General features: G+C 36.5%; 5 protein-coding genes across 5 annotated transcripts; 2 read left to right on the top strand and 3 right to left on the bottom strand. All coding sequences in view use genetic code 12, as the record gives it.

Annotated features, from left to right (window-relative positions):
- Positions 1-49: 49 nt before the first annotated feature.
- Positions 50-6,886, bottom strand: J8A68_003193 (uncharacterized protein; the record flags this gene model as incomplete). The annotated part of the gene is made up of 1 exon (XM_049407022.1): positions 50-6,886. One exon carries the CDS (start codon positions 6,884-6,886, stop codon positions 50-52), a length of 6,837 nt encoding a protein of 2,278 aa, XP_049263511.1.
- A 2,916-nt stretch (positions 6,887-9,802) lies between these two features.
- Positions 9,803-10,618, top strand: AQY1 (Aqy1p; the record flags this gene model as incomplete). The annotated part of the gene is made up of 1 exon (XM_049407021.1): positions 9,803-10,618. The coding sequence occupies one exon, from the start codon at positions 9,803-9,805 to the stop codon at positions 10,616-10,618; it is 816 nt and encodes a 271-aa protein (XP_049263510.1).
- Positions 10,619-11,396: 778 nt separating this feature from the next.
- J8A68_003191 (serine/threonine protein kinase regulatory subunit) lies at positions 11,397-13,898 on the bottom strand (the record flags this gene model as incomplete). The annotated part of the gene is made up of 1 exon (XM_049407020.1): positions 11,397-13,898. The coding sequence occupies one exon, from the start codon at positions 13,896-13,898 to the stop codon at positions 11,397-11,399; it is 2,502 nt and encodes an 833-aa protein (XP_049263509.1).
- A 2,314-nt stretch (positions 13,899-16,212) lies between these two features.
- On the top strand, positions 16,213-18,048 carry J8A68_003190 (DNA-directed RNA polymerase III subunit; the record flags this gene model as incomplete). Its single annotated transcript, XM_049407019.1, has 1 exon — positions 16,213-18,048. One exon carries the CDS (start codon positions 16,213-16,215, stop codon positions 18,046-18,048), a length of 1,836 nt encoding a protein of 611 aa, XP_049263508.1.
- An 86-nt stretch (positions 18,049-18,134) lies between these two features.
- On the bottom strand, positions 18,135-18,470 carry J8A68_003189 (uncharacterized protein; the record flags this gene model as incomplete). The annotated part of the gene is made up of 1 exon (XM_049407018.1): positions 18,135-18,470. One exon carries the CDS (start codon positions 18,468-18,470, stop codon positions 18,135-18,137), a length of 336 nt encoding a protein of 111 aa, XP_049263507.1.
- Between the last annotated feature and the right edge of the window lie 594 nt (positions 18,471-19,064).

Raw genomic sequence — 19,064 nt, 5'->3', positions numbered from 1 at the left:
TTTTTATACACATAGATATCTTAACTTATATTACACGGTTCATATTCACCTATTCTACATCTCTTGATCTTCCTCTCTCGGCAATAATCTTCTCCTCTTCCTCCTTAGTTCGAATTGGTTCCGACCTCGTTCTATGCGATTTCCTTCCTCCAGGGAGTTTTCTTCTTTTGTTAACTTCTTCAAGCTGTCGATCCTGATCTTCTAAAACTTGCATAAGTGGAGTCTTGATAGGTGATCTAGCACGAGTACGTAATGCAGGTGGACCCCTAACATCAGACATATCGGAATAATAACGTTTCGCATTTGGTGACAGTGGTGGAGATGAAGCTGGTGGTTCTATTATCTGAGAAGTCTCTAATAATTCTTTAAGATGTTGCTTGGCTTCATTTTCTGGTGGTTGGGCCAATGATGCTCTGATTGACAATCTTCTTATTCTTGGAGGTTGATGAATTTCAGGTTTTTCTTGCACATCTTTTTCCTCTGGAGTTTTGGGTTCAACTGCTTCCTTTGCGATGTCAATATCTTGAGCTTGTGGTTCGGAGAGAGGTTTCTCTGCGATCTTCTCTACGAGTGGTTTCACTGATTCGTTGCCTTGTGAGGATACACGTCTCAATCTTTGCTTTAATGGTAAATCAATATTGGAACTAATGGGCTCACTTTCTACCTTGCTATGATACTTTGGCTTTCTTAATTTTGGATTAACAATAGTTGCACTAAAATCAATACCTTTATTTGCAGTAGGAAGTATGTAATCTCCAAAACTGTGAGGCCTTCTTGCAGATTCCAAACCGGACTTATTGTCGTAATCAAAAGCATTTTCTCCTTCTGACATGAAGTTCAAAGTAGGAATAATCTTCGGGAGTATTTGTTTCAGTTGAATTTTGACTATCAATGATGGAGTTCCATTATTTTCCAGAATTGCAAGTTTTACTTTTGCAGGGGAATTGATTGTTGGTTCACTTTCTATGGATTCCTTAGACTCTGTAACGCCAGTTTCCTTTTCCTCTTTCAAATCAATAGCGTTTTCTTCCTTTTCCTCTTTCAAATCGACAGTGCCTTCTTCCTTTTCCTCTTTCAAATCAACATTGCCTTCTTGCTTAACAATAGCATTTGATTCTGTAATAACATCCTCATTGGATTCAACTTCCTGGTTAACTTCTGGAGTTGGTTCTTCTACAATCAATTGCTCTTCTGACTTGACTTCTTGCTCATCTGCAAATCCTTCTCTGTCTTCGTCGTCTGATTTGACTTCTTCTTTTTCAGCAATTCCTCCTCTGTCTTCCTCCTCGTCCGTTTGAAATTGTCTTGTAAAATCATCCGAACTCAGTGGCGTCGCTTCTTTTACTTCACTCGTATCTATTTCAAACTGGGAGCTTGGAAACCCGTGTGGAACCGTTATTACTTGATTGGTATCCAAATCAATCGCTTGTCTGACCTTTCTTCTCTTACGATGTGCTCTTAAAACCAACTGCACAATTCTCTCTTGCGGAGCAGTACTTTCATTGTCAATCTCATCTGAACCTTCCTGTGGCTGCAACTCTTCTGAACGTTCATCTACTTCAGAAACGTTTGCAACATTGTCACTGGTTTCAGCAGGCTCGGAGCCTTCTTGAACATCTTCTTCAGCAGAACCTGGTCTTGAAAACGTATTTGAAAATCTATGTACTATATTCGAAACAGCTCTCTTTATTCTCTTAACCGGTGAACTACTAATCCCATCTAATCCATGCTTTCTATTCCGGTCCAGGGCCTCTTCAACTTGTGATGATTCAACTGATCCAGTCTCGGTGTGAGTTATATCTTCTAATACTTCCTCAAATGTTGTCTCATGATCCTTGACTAAGTCACGTTCTGGTATTTCCTTAATCTCAAATTGTTCTGGCTTTATTACATGACGAATAACAGTGGAAAAATCGCTTTCATCGACACTCGGCTCTTCAACTACATTGTCCGTAGGCAAGGCAGCTGATTCGTTTTCAACATCCTTTGATGAGCTCTCCTCGTTGGCCGACAGCTGCATTTTTGATGCTTCTTCCTCAGAAGCTACGACAACTTGAGCAACTGGTTCGACTTCATTCAGAGCCTCTTGTTGAAGGTCTCCTTCATGCTCCACATTATCTTCAGAAACTTTCTCAACTTGTTCCTCAACCTTGGATTCAATGAATAACTCGGTGTCATCCTTAGTCTCTGTTTTTATTTCATTAGACTCCTCCGCTTTCAAAATTGGCTCATCTATAACTTCATTGTTTTCGCTAATCGTCGTTTCATCTTCCATACTAGTGTCTAATTCATCAGATATTGCATCTATTTCAGGTTTTACGATAACTTCTTCGTTGACTTCTTCTTGCTCAAATGCTGGAAGTTGGATTGCTTGTTGTACTAATTGAGTATCTTCCCCATCTGCATGCTTCGACTCCCCATCCTGTTCAACTTCTTCTTCAGCTTCATTCCTTTCAACCTGTATACTTGTTTCTTGGAATTCCTTGTTTTCATTTGACTCCACTTCCTTGGATTTATCTTCAGCGTCTACGTCTTCAATTAATTCCTCCTCGTCTATTGAATCGATTCTAACTAATTCATATTTGTTGACCTTATTGGTAACTTCTTCCAGCTCCAGTATTTGGTCTTCAATTGATGGTTCTTCCTCCACTTCCTTCTGTTCCACCATTCGCTGCTCGATTGACTCTGCCTTGTCTGCCTGGTGCAATTTGTCATCTACCTCTTCTTGATCTACTATTTCCGGCTCACTTTCTTCTTGTTCTATACTAGATAATGGTTCTTCTGAAAATTGAGCAGCCTCTTGAATATCAAGATTGTCCGTAGCTTGCAGAACAAGAGAAGGCAAATATGCAACTGCAGTTTGGTTTTCTTCCACAGTCTCAACTTCTTCTTTTTCAGTAATGGAAGCATCCATCTCTATTTCTGGAATGGACTCTGCGCTTCCATTTTCGTTCTCGAACTCAGACATCTCAATATCTTCATCCTCCGGTTCTTCATTATCTGACATATAGAGCTCATCCCCAATTGACGTCAATTCTGGTCTGTTGATAGATTCACTAGTAGGTACTTCATAATCCTCCACTTCTAGATTCATATGCTCTTCTTCTATTTTGTCGCCTTCTTTAGAATGTTCCATGGGTTCCGGAACAGACTCCTCGGAAGTTGAGGATTTGATAACTGGTGTTTCGATTACAGGTAAGTTTTCATCTTCTGGTTCTGGTGTTTCGATCACTGCTATGTCTGTAACTTCTGGCTCTGGTTTTTCAATCTTTGAAGATTTAATCATTGGGGTTTCAATCACAGTTAAGTTTTCGTCTTCTGGCTCTGGTGTTTCAATGACGGCTCGGTTAGTTGCTTCTGGCTCTGACTTTTCAATCCTGGAGGATTTCATAACTGGGGTTTCAATGACAGTTAAGTTTTCGTCTTCAGGTTCTGGAGTTTCAATCACGGTTAAGTTTTCAACCTCGGGTACTGGTGCTTCAATCTTTGAGAATCTCATAACTGGTGTTTCAATCACAGTTATGTTTTCATCTTCTGGTTCTGGTGTTTCAGCCACTGTTAGGTTTTCGACTTCTAGCTCTGGTGTTTCGACCTTTGAGGATTTAATCATTGGTGTTTCAATGACAGTTAAGTTCTCATTTTCTGGTTCTGGGGTTTCAATGACAGGAGAATTATCCCTACAAACTTCGGTCACCACGTTTTCAGAAACTTCAGGACTAACTTCTGCGGAATGTGGCTCGACAAGAGGGGTGTGAATGACGGTTAAATTTTCATCTTCCAGGTCAACTGCAGCATCTTCCTCTTCGCTTTCTTCGTCTTCTGCTTCTTCATCTTCTTCTTCGTCGTCGATGCTTTCGCCTGTTTCCTTATTCTCGTTCGTTGCATCACTAGTTCCATGATCCCTGATGATCGGGGTACTAATAATGGATAGATTCTCGTCGTCTGATTCAGCGGACTCCTCTTCTTCACTTTCACTGTCAACGGTCTGTTGAGGTTCTTCAATATTCTCTTCTTCGTCGGGATATAATTCTGGACCGACGGTGCTTGGATACCGATGGGCTTCTTCTTTATCTACCATTACTTCTTCTTGTGCTAAGGTATCTCCTATCACTTCGTTTTCTTGTTGGGAATGTTCATCTATCCTCTTGTCTTCTGCAGTTTCATCCACTTCGGGTATATTATCACAAATTTCTTCTTTAGATTTGACCTGCTCATGTATGTCTAGTTCGTGCTCAACATTTTCGGATAATACATTGACTTTTGCTTCAAGCATATCTACTTCCTTTACATTTTCAAATGCATTTTTACCTTCTTCGGTCTGCTCGAGTTGGTTTTGTTCTTCGACGCCTTCTATTACTTCAGCTACCATGTTGGGCTGATCTTGTGTACTCTGTTGCTCGACTGTCTCGTGGAAAGCTACTGAAGTTTCATCTTCTTCCATGGCATCTTCATCTTGCACGTCTTTCTTCTCAATTGGTTCAGTTTCAACGAGTTCTGGTTCTGCTTTTTCAACTTCAACAGCGGGCTCAACTTCTGGATGCTCTTCACCTAGTTCTTTATGTTCTTCGTGAGCTATCTCTTCCAATGCACCTTCATCTACATCCTCATCTCCTTCTTCGTGTATTTTGTTATTCTCTGGCCCAGTCGATCCTACCCTTGACGAAGATATTATACTTAATTGATTCTCTAAATCTGAAATAGAACTTAACTTAACATGATGTGCTTTTTCAGTTTCCTTTAGTTGTTGCAAAACTACTTCCGGATCTTCTTCTTCAACGGTTCTGAAGATAGGCAAAGGTGGACCATCATCTGATGAAACCTCTTCGATCTCATCTTGTTCTTCTTCTACCGGTGGAGATGACGCCATTGACCTTGGGAAACCTAAATTGGTTTCAAATTGACTTTCATCAGCCAAAGATGCGTCTGACCTATTTTCATCGGCATCTTTCATCTGTATCGACTCGTTGGCGGCTTCATCTGCGAACTCTTCAACAAAAAAAGCATTGGGTACAGGTGCCATATTTTCAGCTTTGACATGGCGAGTTGATGGTTCATCCTCTGATTCTTCCTGGCTTGGTATCATGTAGCCTGTAAAAGTATCAGTAAGTTCTGCATCTGCTGTATATCCAGAAACCATTTGGTGTGCCTTATGTCCATGTTGCATGTGGAATGGTGCCGTTGGTGCATTAAAGAAGGCACTATGTGGTGCATCTGTTGATTCACGACGTAGAGCTGGATGTAACAGATAACTCATTAATGATTGCGATGCTAGATTCTCAAGATATTCCGGTTCTATTTCTGATTCTAGTTCTGACTTAAGTTGTTGTCTACCTTCGACTTCTAGTTGCTCTGATTCTTCTGATCCTTCATTGCCTGACTCTTCCTCTGATTCTTCTTGTGATTTTTCCGACTCTTCTGATTCGGATTCGGATTCGGATTCTGACTCTGATTCTAGTTCAGATGTTCCAACTTCCTCGGACGCTCCTATATCTTCGTCGTCGTCTGAAGCCTTTGTCTCTGACTCTTCGTCTGAACCGAGTTCTATAACCTCGTCATTCTCTTGCTGACCTTTATTTTCTAAATGCTGTGCAAAGAAGTCATTCTCCTGGTCGGATTCCTCTTCTTCCTCAGATTCTTCAGCTTGAGACCCAAAAAGATCTTCTTCTTCCTCGGCTTCTTCTTCTTCTGCTTCCTCATCTTCCTCCTCCGCAAAAGCTGTTTCATGATACATTGATGGATGTACTGGTGGTCTGTCTGAAAGTCTAGGTCTCCCATTGACAATCTGATGTGAAGTTGTAGGTACGTGATATCCCATAAACTGTTGCGGATGTTCTATTCCTTGGGGATGTAAGTATGGATCAATATTTGATTGTTCATATTCTTCTTCCATGCGGTGTGGAGGTATGTGGTCTATGTGCTCGTTTTCGTAGTCCTCTTCCTCTTCTTCGTCTTCTTCACCTACATCCTCTTCGTCAACCTCTTCCTCCTCTTCTTCGTCTTCTTCACCTACATCCTCTTCGTCAACCTCTTCCTCCTCTTCTTCGTCTTCTTCACCTACATCCTCTTCGTCAACCTCTTCCTCCTCTTCTTCGTCTTCTTCACCTACATCCTCTTCGTCAACCTCTTCCTCCTCTTCTTCGTCTTCTTCACCTACATCCTCTTCGTCAACCTCTTCCTCCTCTTCTTGCTCGTCTTGCTCTTCGTCCTCATAGTGATCCTCGTATTGTTCATAGTACTGTCCATGATGATGAGCAGGTTCCATTGAATGATATTGATCAAATTGGGAGATATGATTGAAGTGCACACCGAGTGAATGTTGCTCATGGTCATATTGATGCTGTTCTACATGCTGATGCTCTTCTTCAGGCTCGGACGATAAAATTTCAATAACACCATCATCCTCTTCTTCGACATTTTCTTCGTCGTCATCATCTTCTACTTCTTCTGATTCCCCCTCTTCTTGTTCGGAAACTGATGAATCTTCATGCATATGGATTCTATCATTCTCAATTGATGTCTTTCTTTCTTGATCCTGATGTTGAATCATTTTTCCCAACTTTTCAAAATCCTCGTCAAAACTCTTCATTTGATAAACTTGTCTCAAATTTTCTTGATTCCTCTCCTTCATCATCTTCAATTCCTCTTGTTCATTAGAAATCATCAATGACTTATATCTTTCTTTCAAACTATCTATCCAATCAATTACTTCATTTGTTTCTTCTTCATGTGTAGGTTCAACGAGTGAATGATGAATATTGATAGTTGTTGAATTAGCAAAACTTGAATTCCCAAGCCTTGATGGGTTTTTCGATATTTCTTTATCTGATGAATCTACCAGGTAGATTGGCTTGATCTTAAATGGAGACGGGAATTGATTGGTCCCCATTGTCCTTTGTTTAATTGATGTTTAATTGATAATCTGGTTTGGTTGTCAAAAATGTCTTACAAATTGCATAAACATACAAAAAACAAGAAAAAAAAAAGTGCGAGCTTCATAGACCGACATTTTTCAATCACGTGAATATGATGAATGTCGCAGTCCATTGGTAGGCCGACATTTTTCGTCGCCCCTCCTTTCATATTTCGAAGAGTCTCTAGAAGCAGCACAGTCCTTCTAACGCCCTTCAATGCATTCTCATGTGAGTTTGTATGTGTAAACTGGTGATTCATCCAATTCTTGCCATGACTTGAAATACGAATGTTGTATTTTTAAGTTTATTATTCCGGTAAAAACTCCGATGAATTATTACCAGTTGCAAAGGGGATGAAATTACGGTTGATAATTGCTCATTCCCTTCGAAGTGAAGTTTCAGATCTCCGCATATTCCTCAATGGGCTGAACCCAGATCTTACGTCAACTAAAAGAAACCTGCGTTAAAAATCAAGAGGCTTCACTTAAAAAAATATTAGGTTGCTTTAAAGACCAGATGTAAAAAGAAAACCCAAGTTGAATGATCCTAAAGTTTCTCGGCACAAAAGAACATGTAAAACAGATGGTATGTAGTTTCAAATACACGGCCCAAAGAAAGAGCTGTTGGTGCTGATGTAATTGAACTGTTTCTTTGGGCTAATTTAAGGAGTATAAATTTGACGTGAATTCCAAAGGCAAAAATACAAAGGAAACATAGACCGTTCATCAAACGTTTTTTTCCTAAAAATTGGGGCAAAAATTAGCAGCATTTTGTTGCTATAAGTACGGCAACCGGAACAATACAACCGTTTCTTTCTTTTCAAGATCGAGACCGCCTTACAGCATCGATGGAATGATTCAAAGCCAAAGGCGCCACTCGTAAAGTATGCTTCATCACCGCATGTTGTAGAATTCCATAGAATAGAACAAGATGAAGAACCAAAAAATAATCTCGGGATCATGCAATCATTTACCGAATTAAAAAATAAATCACGAAACCCTGAATCTTTCTTGCATCATCAGGTCTATACATAAATGGTACGTTAAACCCGTGCAGTTAATGATCGCCTCGAACATACGTTTGAACCAAACGTTGAGAAAAATGTGTCCGCGGCCCAAACAGAATTTCATAGACCGAAAAGACCGGCACGGCTATTACTTACACAATGACAAGAAAAAAAAATTTTACACTTCTAAATCCGATCTTGTTCAGTCTTGTTCACCCCCAAGATGTTTTAAAGAGAAAGAAAGCTTAAAAACAAAAAAGTGTTGAAATACGTATAGCGTATAGATTTGAATGACCATCTTCAAAGCTTTTTCATTAGAATAAACTCGAGATGGTCGTATAGCCCTTGGTGAGTTTTCTTTTCTAATTGTCATGGCCGGAGGCTTCTTCGATGAGTGTGTTTCCATGCATCTCGTAGAAATAACACCGAGGGTTTTTGTGTGTATTACAATATGCCAATTGTTTCCATTTCCAATAGGGCTTTTACAAGGATCCATTGTTAAGGTATTTCCAAATGGATTTATGACAGAAACAATGGATGATTTGGTTTAAAAATGTAAAAATAACCAGTAAAAATTCTTAATTTTACAGTGCAAGAGAAAAATTTCAAATAATTTTTTAACAGATCCATGCAAGGCAATTCAAAAAATATTTTTGGGATTTTAAAAAAAAATAATCTAAGGTACGAAATGCGATGGAACGTGAAGTTCTGATGATCCCATCAAAAATTCAAAAGCCAATTCTGATTATAATCAATCAATTGAATGTGTTACTCTTCTTCTGGAACATCAATGGGTTACCATCAACAGATTGGAATCAATTCGCTTGAACAAGGTTATGAAAGCGTACAGGAATCACCGTGGGAGGGGAGAAGAGTCTAGAATTTAGAAGTAGAGAAAAAATAATTAAACTCCTTAATTTGTTTTATAACCATTGGATTTTGGGAGTTGTACGACGACGATAACGAGTTACCAAAGAAACTCTATTCAAAGAAACGAGGTTGATTCCCGCAGATCTTTGCAACCAATTTGACGTGCATTGGTCGTCAAGAAGCCATCTGTCAGTAGTTGAGTACAAAGGTCTGACGATTGGGTTAAAAAAGCTTAATTTTCATTCAAACGAGATATTGATGAAGGGCTGTGTCTTGATTATGGTCGTTTAGCTTTTTACGAGGAGGGGAGTTCGCCAGGTGACGCGTCTACATTGGCTGGAGATCATTAGCAACACGCAATGGGTTATGACCTATTACCTCAACACAGGCGGTACGACGGGAAGAGTTTTCAAAAATTAAGCCCCACGTTCAACCCGTCTTCTTCGCTGAATTCATAGTGAATCGCGATGAAGAACTGTAGAATGGTTTCCCATTTGTATCTCTTCTCTTCCAGTTCCATCTGGATAGTTCCATTTGACGTTATGAACGTTTGCTTCCAGAATCAAATAAGAAACAAATATCCCCTCCCGCTGTTAAGTAGTGAATTTAACATCATCATCATGGTCACGGCTAAGTTTCTCGGGGGACACATGAAATTTCCTGATTTGTATTTCTAATAATAGTAATGTTACACAAATTTAAAAATTTAATGTATGTACTGTAGAAAGAAGAATATTTTTTAGGCAATAAGGAAATATATTTTTCTTTGTCCATTATAAAATATTATTACATAAAAAATAATTTATTAAAATAATAACTGTTAAAAAATTATGAACCTCTTCAATTAAATTGAATTTCATCGCAATTTTTTGATCACTATATAAATTGATGATAAAGTCACCAACTTTTTTATAAATTCAATCCTCTCTTTTCTTTCTCCTTCTTCTCTTCAGACAGATTTCTATTTTATATTCGATTGATAGTATCCATCATCATCTAACAAAATTTCGCAACAATGACTGCAAGTGATATCGAAGCTCAACCACAAGAGCCAGTTGAAACTTACGAACCAAAGTTCGAACCAACCCCAACCACCGCTTCTCCAGCTAAGAACCATTTAATTGCTTTCTTGGGTGAATTCATCGGTACTTTTATGTTCTTATGGATTGCCTTTGTGATTGCACAAATTGCCAATGAAGATCCAACCATTCCTGCTCCAGGCCATGGATCTGATCCAATGCAATTAATCATGATTGCATTTGGTTTCGGTTTTGGTGTTATGTTGGGTGTTTTCATTTTCTTTAGAATTTCCGGTGGTAATTTAAACCCAACTGTTACATTATCGTTAATGTTAGCTAGAGCTATTCCACCAGTCAGAGGTGCTATTATGATTTTTGCTCAAATGCTTGCTGGTATGGCTGCTGCTGGTGCTGCTTCTGCCATGACTCCAGGTCCAATTAAATTCGCCAATGCTTTAGGTGGAGGTGCTTCTAGAACTAGAGGTTTATTCTTGGAAGCTTTTGGTACTTGTATTTTATGTTTAGCTGTTTTATTCTTAGCTGTTGAAAAATCTAAGGCTACATTCATGGCTCCATTCGTTATTGGTATTGCTTTAATGTTAGGACATTTGATTTGTGTTTACTACACTGGTGCTGGTTTAAACCCTGCTAGATCTTTCGGACCATGTGTTGCCTCTAGATCATTCCCTAACTACCACTACATTTATTGGATTGGTCCAATTTTAGGTGCCTGTATTGCTGCTGGTATCTGGCATCTTTTCAAGTTCTTGAACTACGAAACCTGTAACCCAGGTCAAGATGCTAGCGAATAAATGTCTTCAGAGATATTCTGAATTTTGCATCCAAATGATTTTATATTTTTTTTTTCGTTGAGAGCTAAAACCAGAGGAGGGTACTTGTCTTTAATTACAAACGTTTCTGTTTATCTTTTTATATTCTTTCTTAATTCCCCTCTCTCTTCTTCTTAATTTGATTTTAATAATATATTAATAATTTAATTAATTAACCAATTGAGTAGATTCGCAGATTTGTAGATTTACAGGTAAGCCTCTTTTGTTAGATCCCTTGGATCGATTTCATCACGTCGCCTCTGTCCGGGCTTCTCGATTCTTTACATTAAGCAGGAGAAATAATAAATAAAAGAAAAATCATTCAATATTTGAAGCACTTACCACAACATAATATCGATGGTCATCCGCAATCGACAACACATAAGAAACTCTACACTAACAAAAGAATAACTAATGCAAACACTGTTAAAAAGCATATGCATTTCTACAACCTTAAACTATCCCTGAACTCTCCCTGAACTAATCCATCCTGAGCTATTTTTAACAATAGAGGCAACAATGAGCGACCTCTCAAAAAAGTAAATTTCCGCAATGGGAAATTGTAGCCGCATAAAACTGTTACAATTAAATTTTGCGGCAATTTCACTTTAATTAATGTTGTAATTACCGACCAAATACAGGTTATAATCACACAAACTCACTCAATTTCTACAATCACAATAAGTCATCAACTTTTTATTTCACTTTTCCTATGTACCTATGTAATAATCTACAAAACAAAACAAAACAAAAACCTTATTTATTTCGAGTTCATATCACTCATGGTAAACAATAAATCATCTTCATCTTCATCATCCTGATGATTCGAAGAAGAAGAAATCGAACTTTTCTTTCCCCCCATTGCAGACGCAACAGAAGCAGCACCACCACCAGTAACAGTAATAGTAGGATTAAGTACCTTTTTCTTCTCTTTCTTATTCCCATTATCATCATCACAATCATCATTCTCGTGGTCATCATTTTCATCTTCTTCATCATCAAAGACATCTTCATAAGTAATTGATCTCCTATTAGAATATATCGAAGGCGTAGTGGCCAATCCGCTAATCACAGTAGTAGCAGTCGCTTTCGCAACAGGTTCCTTCTTCTTCGAAGCTGCAGGTGGACTAACACTCAGACGAACAGGAGAATTAGGCATCCTCGCAAGTGAAGCCACGGGCGCCGGCAACGGAGTTGAGGTCTTCATGAACGAATGTCTACTCCCATCAGTATTCGAATCCAGTTCTCTTCTTGCTCTTGGAGAACTCTCTCTTCTCATTCTTGAATGGATGGATGAAATTGCCACTTGTTGTTGTTGATGATTATGATGTTGTTGTTGTTGATCATATGAACCAATTGATGCCGGTGGGGAATTCAATGAACTCTTTCTACTTGATGGTCTTGAACCTGCCATTGCATTCCCAATCATGATTCCATGGGGCGTGCTGGGAGTGCTGGTGTTGCTGCCGGGCAGTTGTTGTCGCTGGTGGAGGATCACACTGGCGCTGACGTTATCACTTAATTGTTGATGTTGACTTCTTAATAATTGAAATTTATTCAATGAATCATTGGAGATTAAATGTGGGTGTTGTTGTTGTGTCTGTTGTTGGGTTGAAGAAGATGAAGGTGTACCCTGTTCATTGATGTTGAAGGATGATGTTGAGAATTTTAAATCGGATTTACTATCTATCATTCTTACAAATTCACTAATATCATCATCTCCATAAAGACCACTTAAAGTTTCATCAACACTAGTACTTCTTCCCATACCTAAATCTGGGGTTTGTTGTTTTCCTAAACTTGTATTACTGAATCTTCTACTTGCTCTAGAACCAAATGAAGATGAAAATCGGGGTGTATTGTTGCTACTATCAACCATTGAGTCTTCATGTCCAGTAGAAGATCCAATTGAACGCGGGAATGATGAATTATAACCTCCATAGACATTATGTTGTTGCTGTTGTTGTGACGCGTTTGCATTCGTGATTGGGATATTTGCAGAAGTAGTAGGTGTCATTGTTGTTGAAGCTGTTGCAGCAGCAACCGCAGGGGTACTACTTCTTGGATTTCTTAAAAATGCAGCAAGGGAAGCACTTGAACCTGATCTATTACTTGTAATTGAAATTCTTCGCTCCAAAGATGATGATTGAATATTTGAAGGTGGAGGGGAAGTACTCATAGCACCAACTTTGAATGGCTGTATAATTAATCTATTGGATGTTTTTGGAGGATAGGATGCTTCTTTAGCAATTTCAAGTTCTGATGTACATGGTGATAATGATTGTGATACTGGTTTATCTGTGAGATCTTCTTCTGTATCTCCTTCTCTTTCTTCTTCTTTAAGAAGAAGATCTTTGTCTTGTTCAAGTTCTTTTTGTTGCTGTTGTTGCTGATGATGATGTTCTTTATCAATTGATATGAAATGAGTAGAAAGAATCTCTTCATTAGCTTGAATCTTGAAATTATAATGAGTTCTATAAGCAATTGAAATCTTCAAAGTCCCTAGACTTGTATTTATAGGTTGAAACATTTTTTGAGTCATATGAGATTCTGTTGGTAATGCTTGTTGAGGTATTATTGATTTAGATAAACCAATTCTACCTTTTGAACTAATTGGTTGATTACCATCTAATATCTTATTACCTAATGATAATTTATTATTACCATCTGATTGTAACTTTTTCTTTAATTTAAATGTTGGCATTAATCTTGTGAAACCATAAATGCTTCTAAATAATATAATTGCTTGTTTATATATTAAGGGTAATTCGTCAACTATACTGGATGAAGCTGATTTTTGATCAAATTCAATTAACCACCTTTCCAACACGACTTCATGTTTCTTACCACCGGATTTAGTAACAGTCCATGAATTATTATTATCATCTATTAAAACAACAGTTTGATTATTGGGTAGTTGTCTTAAATCAAGATACGTTTCTATAATCATTGGAGGGATATTTGATAAATCAGGAGACCATAGCTTTAATTCATCCTTCATAAAATCAGAAGGTGAATACATATTTAGATTGAACCATTTATTTAGTTTTTGATTATCATTGGTGGAGGTACTACCTGTTTGTTGATAGAATAATGATGTTGTTGAGTTGGGTGATTCTTGTAGGGTTCTTGCTTCTAGTATTATTTGTGCTGATTTAGTAAAGAAGTTTTGAATGACTTGAATCAATTTAGCATTCTGTTTCTTGATATAAGAATCAGAATTTAGTGATTGTTGTTGCTTATTCTGAATATCAGATGACATTGTATGATTTCTCTTGTGAATGAATTGTAGTGTAAGGAATGCTAAAAATGTGGATGTATATATATCTCTGTATTATATATATACGTGTATATGTGTATGTGTGTATATAAGGGGGTGGATATTGTTTAACTTATTGTCTTCTCTTTTAAATCAGATCCATAATTTTAATCAAAAGAAAATAAAGAAAGTAAAACTAAAAAAAATAAATATTTAATCAAAAGATTTAAATCGTGTAGTATTTTGAATTCTTATCGGATGGATGAGATTGTTATAGATATGGGGATTGATACAGAATACACTTCTCTTATAAAAGATATATAAAAAAATGTAATGTAACGTGTAAAATAAATTTTTATAAAATCACTTTGGAAAAGAAGGGTTGATTTAAACTATCTCTCTCAATTCGATGATGATAGATGATGATGGAGTAGAGACGAGAAGAGGGAAAATGAGAGATTATTTAAACTTTATGACTCAGAAACGACACAATCCATTCTCTTCTCTTCTCTCCCCCCTCCCCCTCAAAAAAAATGTGACTATCTAGATCTTTCTTTTTTAAAGTGTTACTCAGCAATTGCAAGACGACATTTTAACTTCTATTAGTCATTCATCGTGACATTCATCGTGCTCCATGCTTTCTTTCGTATATGTACACATCCACCACTGTGGTGGTTACTTAGTGTGAATGACTGTGGGCTACTTAAAAAAAAATGTGGCTTTTTCCTTCCATCCCTCGTTTTTTTTAGTGTGAAAGATAAGGCACACTTTACTACCACAAAATCAAAACCAAGAAAGAGTTCCGTACCAACCCAACACAAATAAACGATTAGGCGATGCATGTCAAGAATTTTTAGTCCTGAAATGACACAACAATTGATAAGAAAACTACAAAGGAAGGGAGGCGGGGGGTGATAAAGGGGGGAGGGATTTCAAGATCTGCAATTGTTCTTATTTTAGGCAAATAATCTCTCGTGGAAACCTTCCCCTAAATGCATGAACTTGCATGAATGACAAGGATCTTTGAATGACTAATTAATTGAAAAACACCAATAAATGATGACATTTTATTAATAGAAATTTTATTCGAGTATATCTCTTTTGCCACTGATATCATCATCGTTGATGATGACATCGTTTAACATCCCAATAAGGAAAAAGAAGAAATTTCTCGAGGGCAAAATCAATCAATGATTTCTTTTTTGAATGTCTTGATTTATTTATTGCTTTGGGTGTTTCGCATTTCGCTTTCCAATCGTTTTAGGGAATAGAGAACGAGGAGGGGTTCCTAAAAACACGCCATTCATAACCAAAACATGACATATTGCACATAACCAAAACATGACATATGTTACTTCAACAACAATAATTCGTAGAAAGTTCTATTTTCGAATAAATTGCTCGCTTGTTGTAAAGCAATCGACCGTTTTCGAAATTGTGACCCTACAAACTCAACTACGAGCGAACGAATGTCTCTCTTTTGATTGCTAAGTGGAAAAGAAAATGTCTGATGGACATCGAATAATCATCAAAACCAATCACACACAAAGATGCTCAGCCACGAGACACAACGTTGCTACACCATATAAAAAACCACGTTCATAACCCTCTTGTCGTGTCATCTTAATCTTCGAATTCTTTGGTGGTTGTCATAAGTATAAGCCTTGGCTCGTACAAATCGAACCAGAATTGTTCCAAAAGGGAAATAGAATTAAACTCAGCATTTCTCCTTGTAACATTCTGATGTTCCAGAACCTCGTTTGTATTCCTTCTTTGCCTCGTTACAGCAATATGATTATTGATATATTTATTGTTTCTTGCCAAGTAGTATTGAACTTTTAAATTACATTTTTCTGCGAATCTGTCACATTAATTTGCAACCATCTCTGCAATTATGACTAATTTATAAACAACAAATATTCAAACAAATATCGGACTTCATTAGTTACCGATCTTTCCAGTCAACATCCGTTTGTCCGCAAACCAATTAAGCAAAGTTTTTATGACTAATTCAATAGAAACAACGTAAAACCTTATACCTCTTCCTCTCGTTTTCATTAGCAGTGTTGCAAAACAAATTTTACTTTACTCACGTGACTTTAATATCCTGCATATAGAACTTTTTTCTCTCTTGTTTCACTACAACAAAAGAAAAATCTATGGAAGAGAGATGCTTACATTAAAAAAAATTTCAGAACCAATACAGAAGATCCTCCCAAACCAAACTCAATAAGCCTTGGGAAATAGATTCCTAATAAATAAATATATTACCTTCCTTACTTTGAACTAATCAACCTACAGCCAGAGTTTCTTCTAAATGGATCCAAAACTCGCGGAGATATCTAAATCCCAATCCCCAAGATCATATCTTTATACAACAATTGCCAGAACTCATCTAGGTGATGTTGCATCAAGTATCATATCTTGCATAATCGCAAATGGAAGACTCACATCTCGTGATATCGCCACTAGGACACATATTCCTTACAAATCGATAAAAGCGGCTTTGGTTTCTTTGGTGCAATTAAATTGTGTATCATATTGGCAAGAAGATGAATCAAATAAGAAGAAACATGTGTTTTATTCGTTGAATGAGACGGGGTTGTTGTTGTTTGTACATGCTGGAGATATCATAAATCATATCAAGAGGTTATTTGGGGATGATGGAGCAGAGATTGTTCAGAATATATTAATGAATGGACATGTTAAAGTTGAAGATTATCTTAGTCAATATGATGATGAACCGGAGATTAAATTAGAAAAGCAGACGTTGTTTTTCAGGTTGTTTAATGAAAGATGGTTATGTCGATTACAACCGATTAATTATCATCCTTTGGATGATGTTTGGAATAAGATTTTCCAAGAATGTTTGAGAAATACTCCAAGATCATCAACTACTTCTGAAATTAAACGGATTGGGGAAGCTAAAGAAAAAGCTAAAACGAAATTAATTCAATTATTAGAAGAAGGTCAATCATCACAAGAATTATATGATTCAAAAGATGGGATTAAGAAATTACAACCACATTTGGTAGTATGTGTTAATTTATCAAGATTTCAAAAACATTTAAGAACTCAAGCTTTGATTAATTTAGTAAAATCAAGAGTTGGAGTATTGACTTCAAAAGTATATGAAGTTGCATTAAAAATTGTGGAACAAAATAGTCCAGAATTAAGACATCCATTTTTACAAATTTCAGGATTAATTAATGATCCTGAAGAAGAACGGAATTTAATTAATCTGATTGAAACTAAATTAGTTGATGAAAAGAAAATCGTGGTGAATATTAGAGAAGTTGTAAGATTATTACCGGATGATATTGATTTAAGAAATTCTATATTGACTCATAATTTCTTAAAACCACAAATGAAAAAGAGACCTTTAGATGATAGTGAATCTGAAGTGCCTGAAAAGAAAGTCAAACTTGAAAATGAAGGGTCTATGATACTGTTAGACACTCAAGAAATTGCCAAAGAAGCACTCAATGGATCAACTTCGTCAACAAACTATACGGATAATTCTGATCCCCATTCCACCACATTGGTACAACATCATTTAAAATTATTAAGTTCAGGTACAAGTATTCAATTTTTAATTGAAATATCTCCAGGAACTTATAGTATTCCATTTGCATCATTAATTAAACAATTAAAACAGTATAATTTTGAAAGTTTAATCAAAACCACTCTTGGTTCAAATTCATTTAGAATTCTTAGATGTTTAAAAACCATGAAATTAGGTGATGAAAAATCAATTAGTAATGCTGTTTTATTAAAAGAAAAAACCGTTCGTAATGAAGTATATCAATTAATTAATGCAAATGTAATTGAGATTCAAGAAGTTCCAAGAAGTGCTGATAGAGCAGCATCAAAGACTTTCTATTTATTTAGATTTAAAGAATGGCCAAGTTATAAATATTTATTAAGTTCCTTGATTTTCAATATGGCAGAAATTTTAAATAATATTCAAGATTTTAAATCTGATTATAAAATTTTATTAGAAAAATGTGAACGTGAAGATGTTAAAGGTCATGAAGAAGAATTATTATTAGAATCTGAATTAAAAACTTTACATTCTTTACAAAATAGGGAAATTAAAAATATTGGAAAATTTAATAGAATCAAAACATTATATGATATATATTTATTATAAAAAAACACTTCATAAACAACTAATAAAACATTAAAATAACAATCAAAAGGATAAACCATTGTAGTCTCTACTACCAATTGACCCTCTCAAGCAGGTCTTGCACCGTTACCAGCAAGATGAACCTCAGTTTGACGGTTCACAAGCCCATGAATTTCAACTTGTGCACCTGTATCTTTAGGTACATTATGAAGGAATTTACTACCTTTAATAATAATGTAATATGGTGCAAGCATAATACTTGTAAAAGCAACCGCCCATTGTATGGCTAAATAAGCTTCATGACGATAATTCTTAATCAAAACATTCATCAGGGGCCAAGTCTTTTGACCATGCATTCCATTACCAATATCATGACTGGCTTGTCTTCTGGCGGCAGATGAGAAAGAACGAGTTAAGATTCTAACTGGAGTAATTCTGAACATTGTTGTGCGTATATCTTCGTGTTTCTATATAAATTATCTATTTATATGATAGAGAGAGAAACAGAAGAGAAAGAGAAGAAGAACAAGGAAGAAGTAAAGATTTAAAAATGAAATTTATGAAGGGGAATGGAAAGCATTGGGGATTGGGGAGTTTATTATCCTTGACCAATTATTAGAACGCTTATTAATAATTAATTGCGGAGAACAGCTGCAAATAAAAATAATAAAATAAAAAACTTAAAAATGGAAATCGCAAACTGATTGTGCAGCCCCTAATCAATCAAATCTTTTGTAGTTGTCGTGCATTAATTACAATTCATTTAAGCTTTTTGATATAATTACTTCAAAAGCTGTTACCTGTGAATTGACGTTTCAATCCGTTGTTCTACTAGCTCAATGTCAATTCCATTTTAATTGACATCTCCCAGGGCGTATTAGTAAGCCCAAGGCAGGGAGACAAGTGAGAATAGGGAGTGTTTTTTTTGTTTCATACAAGAGCATCGCGGTAAAAAAAGCCCCCTACAAAATCTATCTCTTTCCCCGAAAAATCATGCCATTTCAAACAATGGGTGTCAATTCTTACAAAGCTGAAAC

Source organism: Hemisphaericaspora subhashii (genome assembly GCF_019202705.1).
Source record: "Hemisphaericaspora subhashii strain CBS 10753 chromosome Unknown scaffold40, whole genome shotgun sequence".
NCBI lineage: Eukaryota > Fungi > Ascomycota > Pichiomycetes > Serinales > Debaryomycetaceae > Hemisphaericaspora > Hemisphaericaspora subhashii.
Note: the sequence above shows the minus strand (reverse complement) of the source record. Positions and strands in the feature narration are given on the sequence as shown.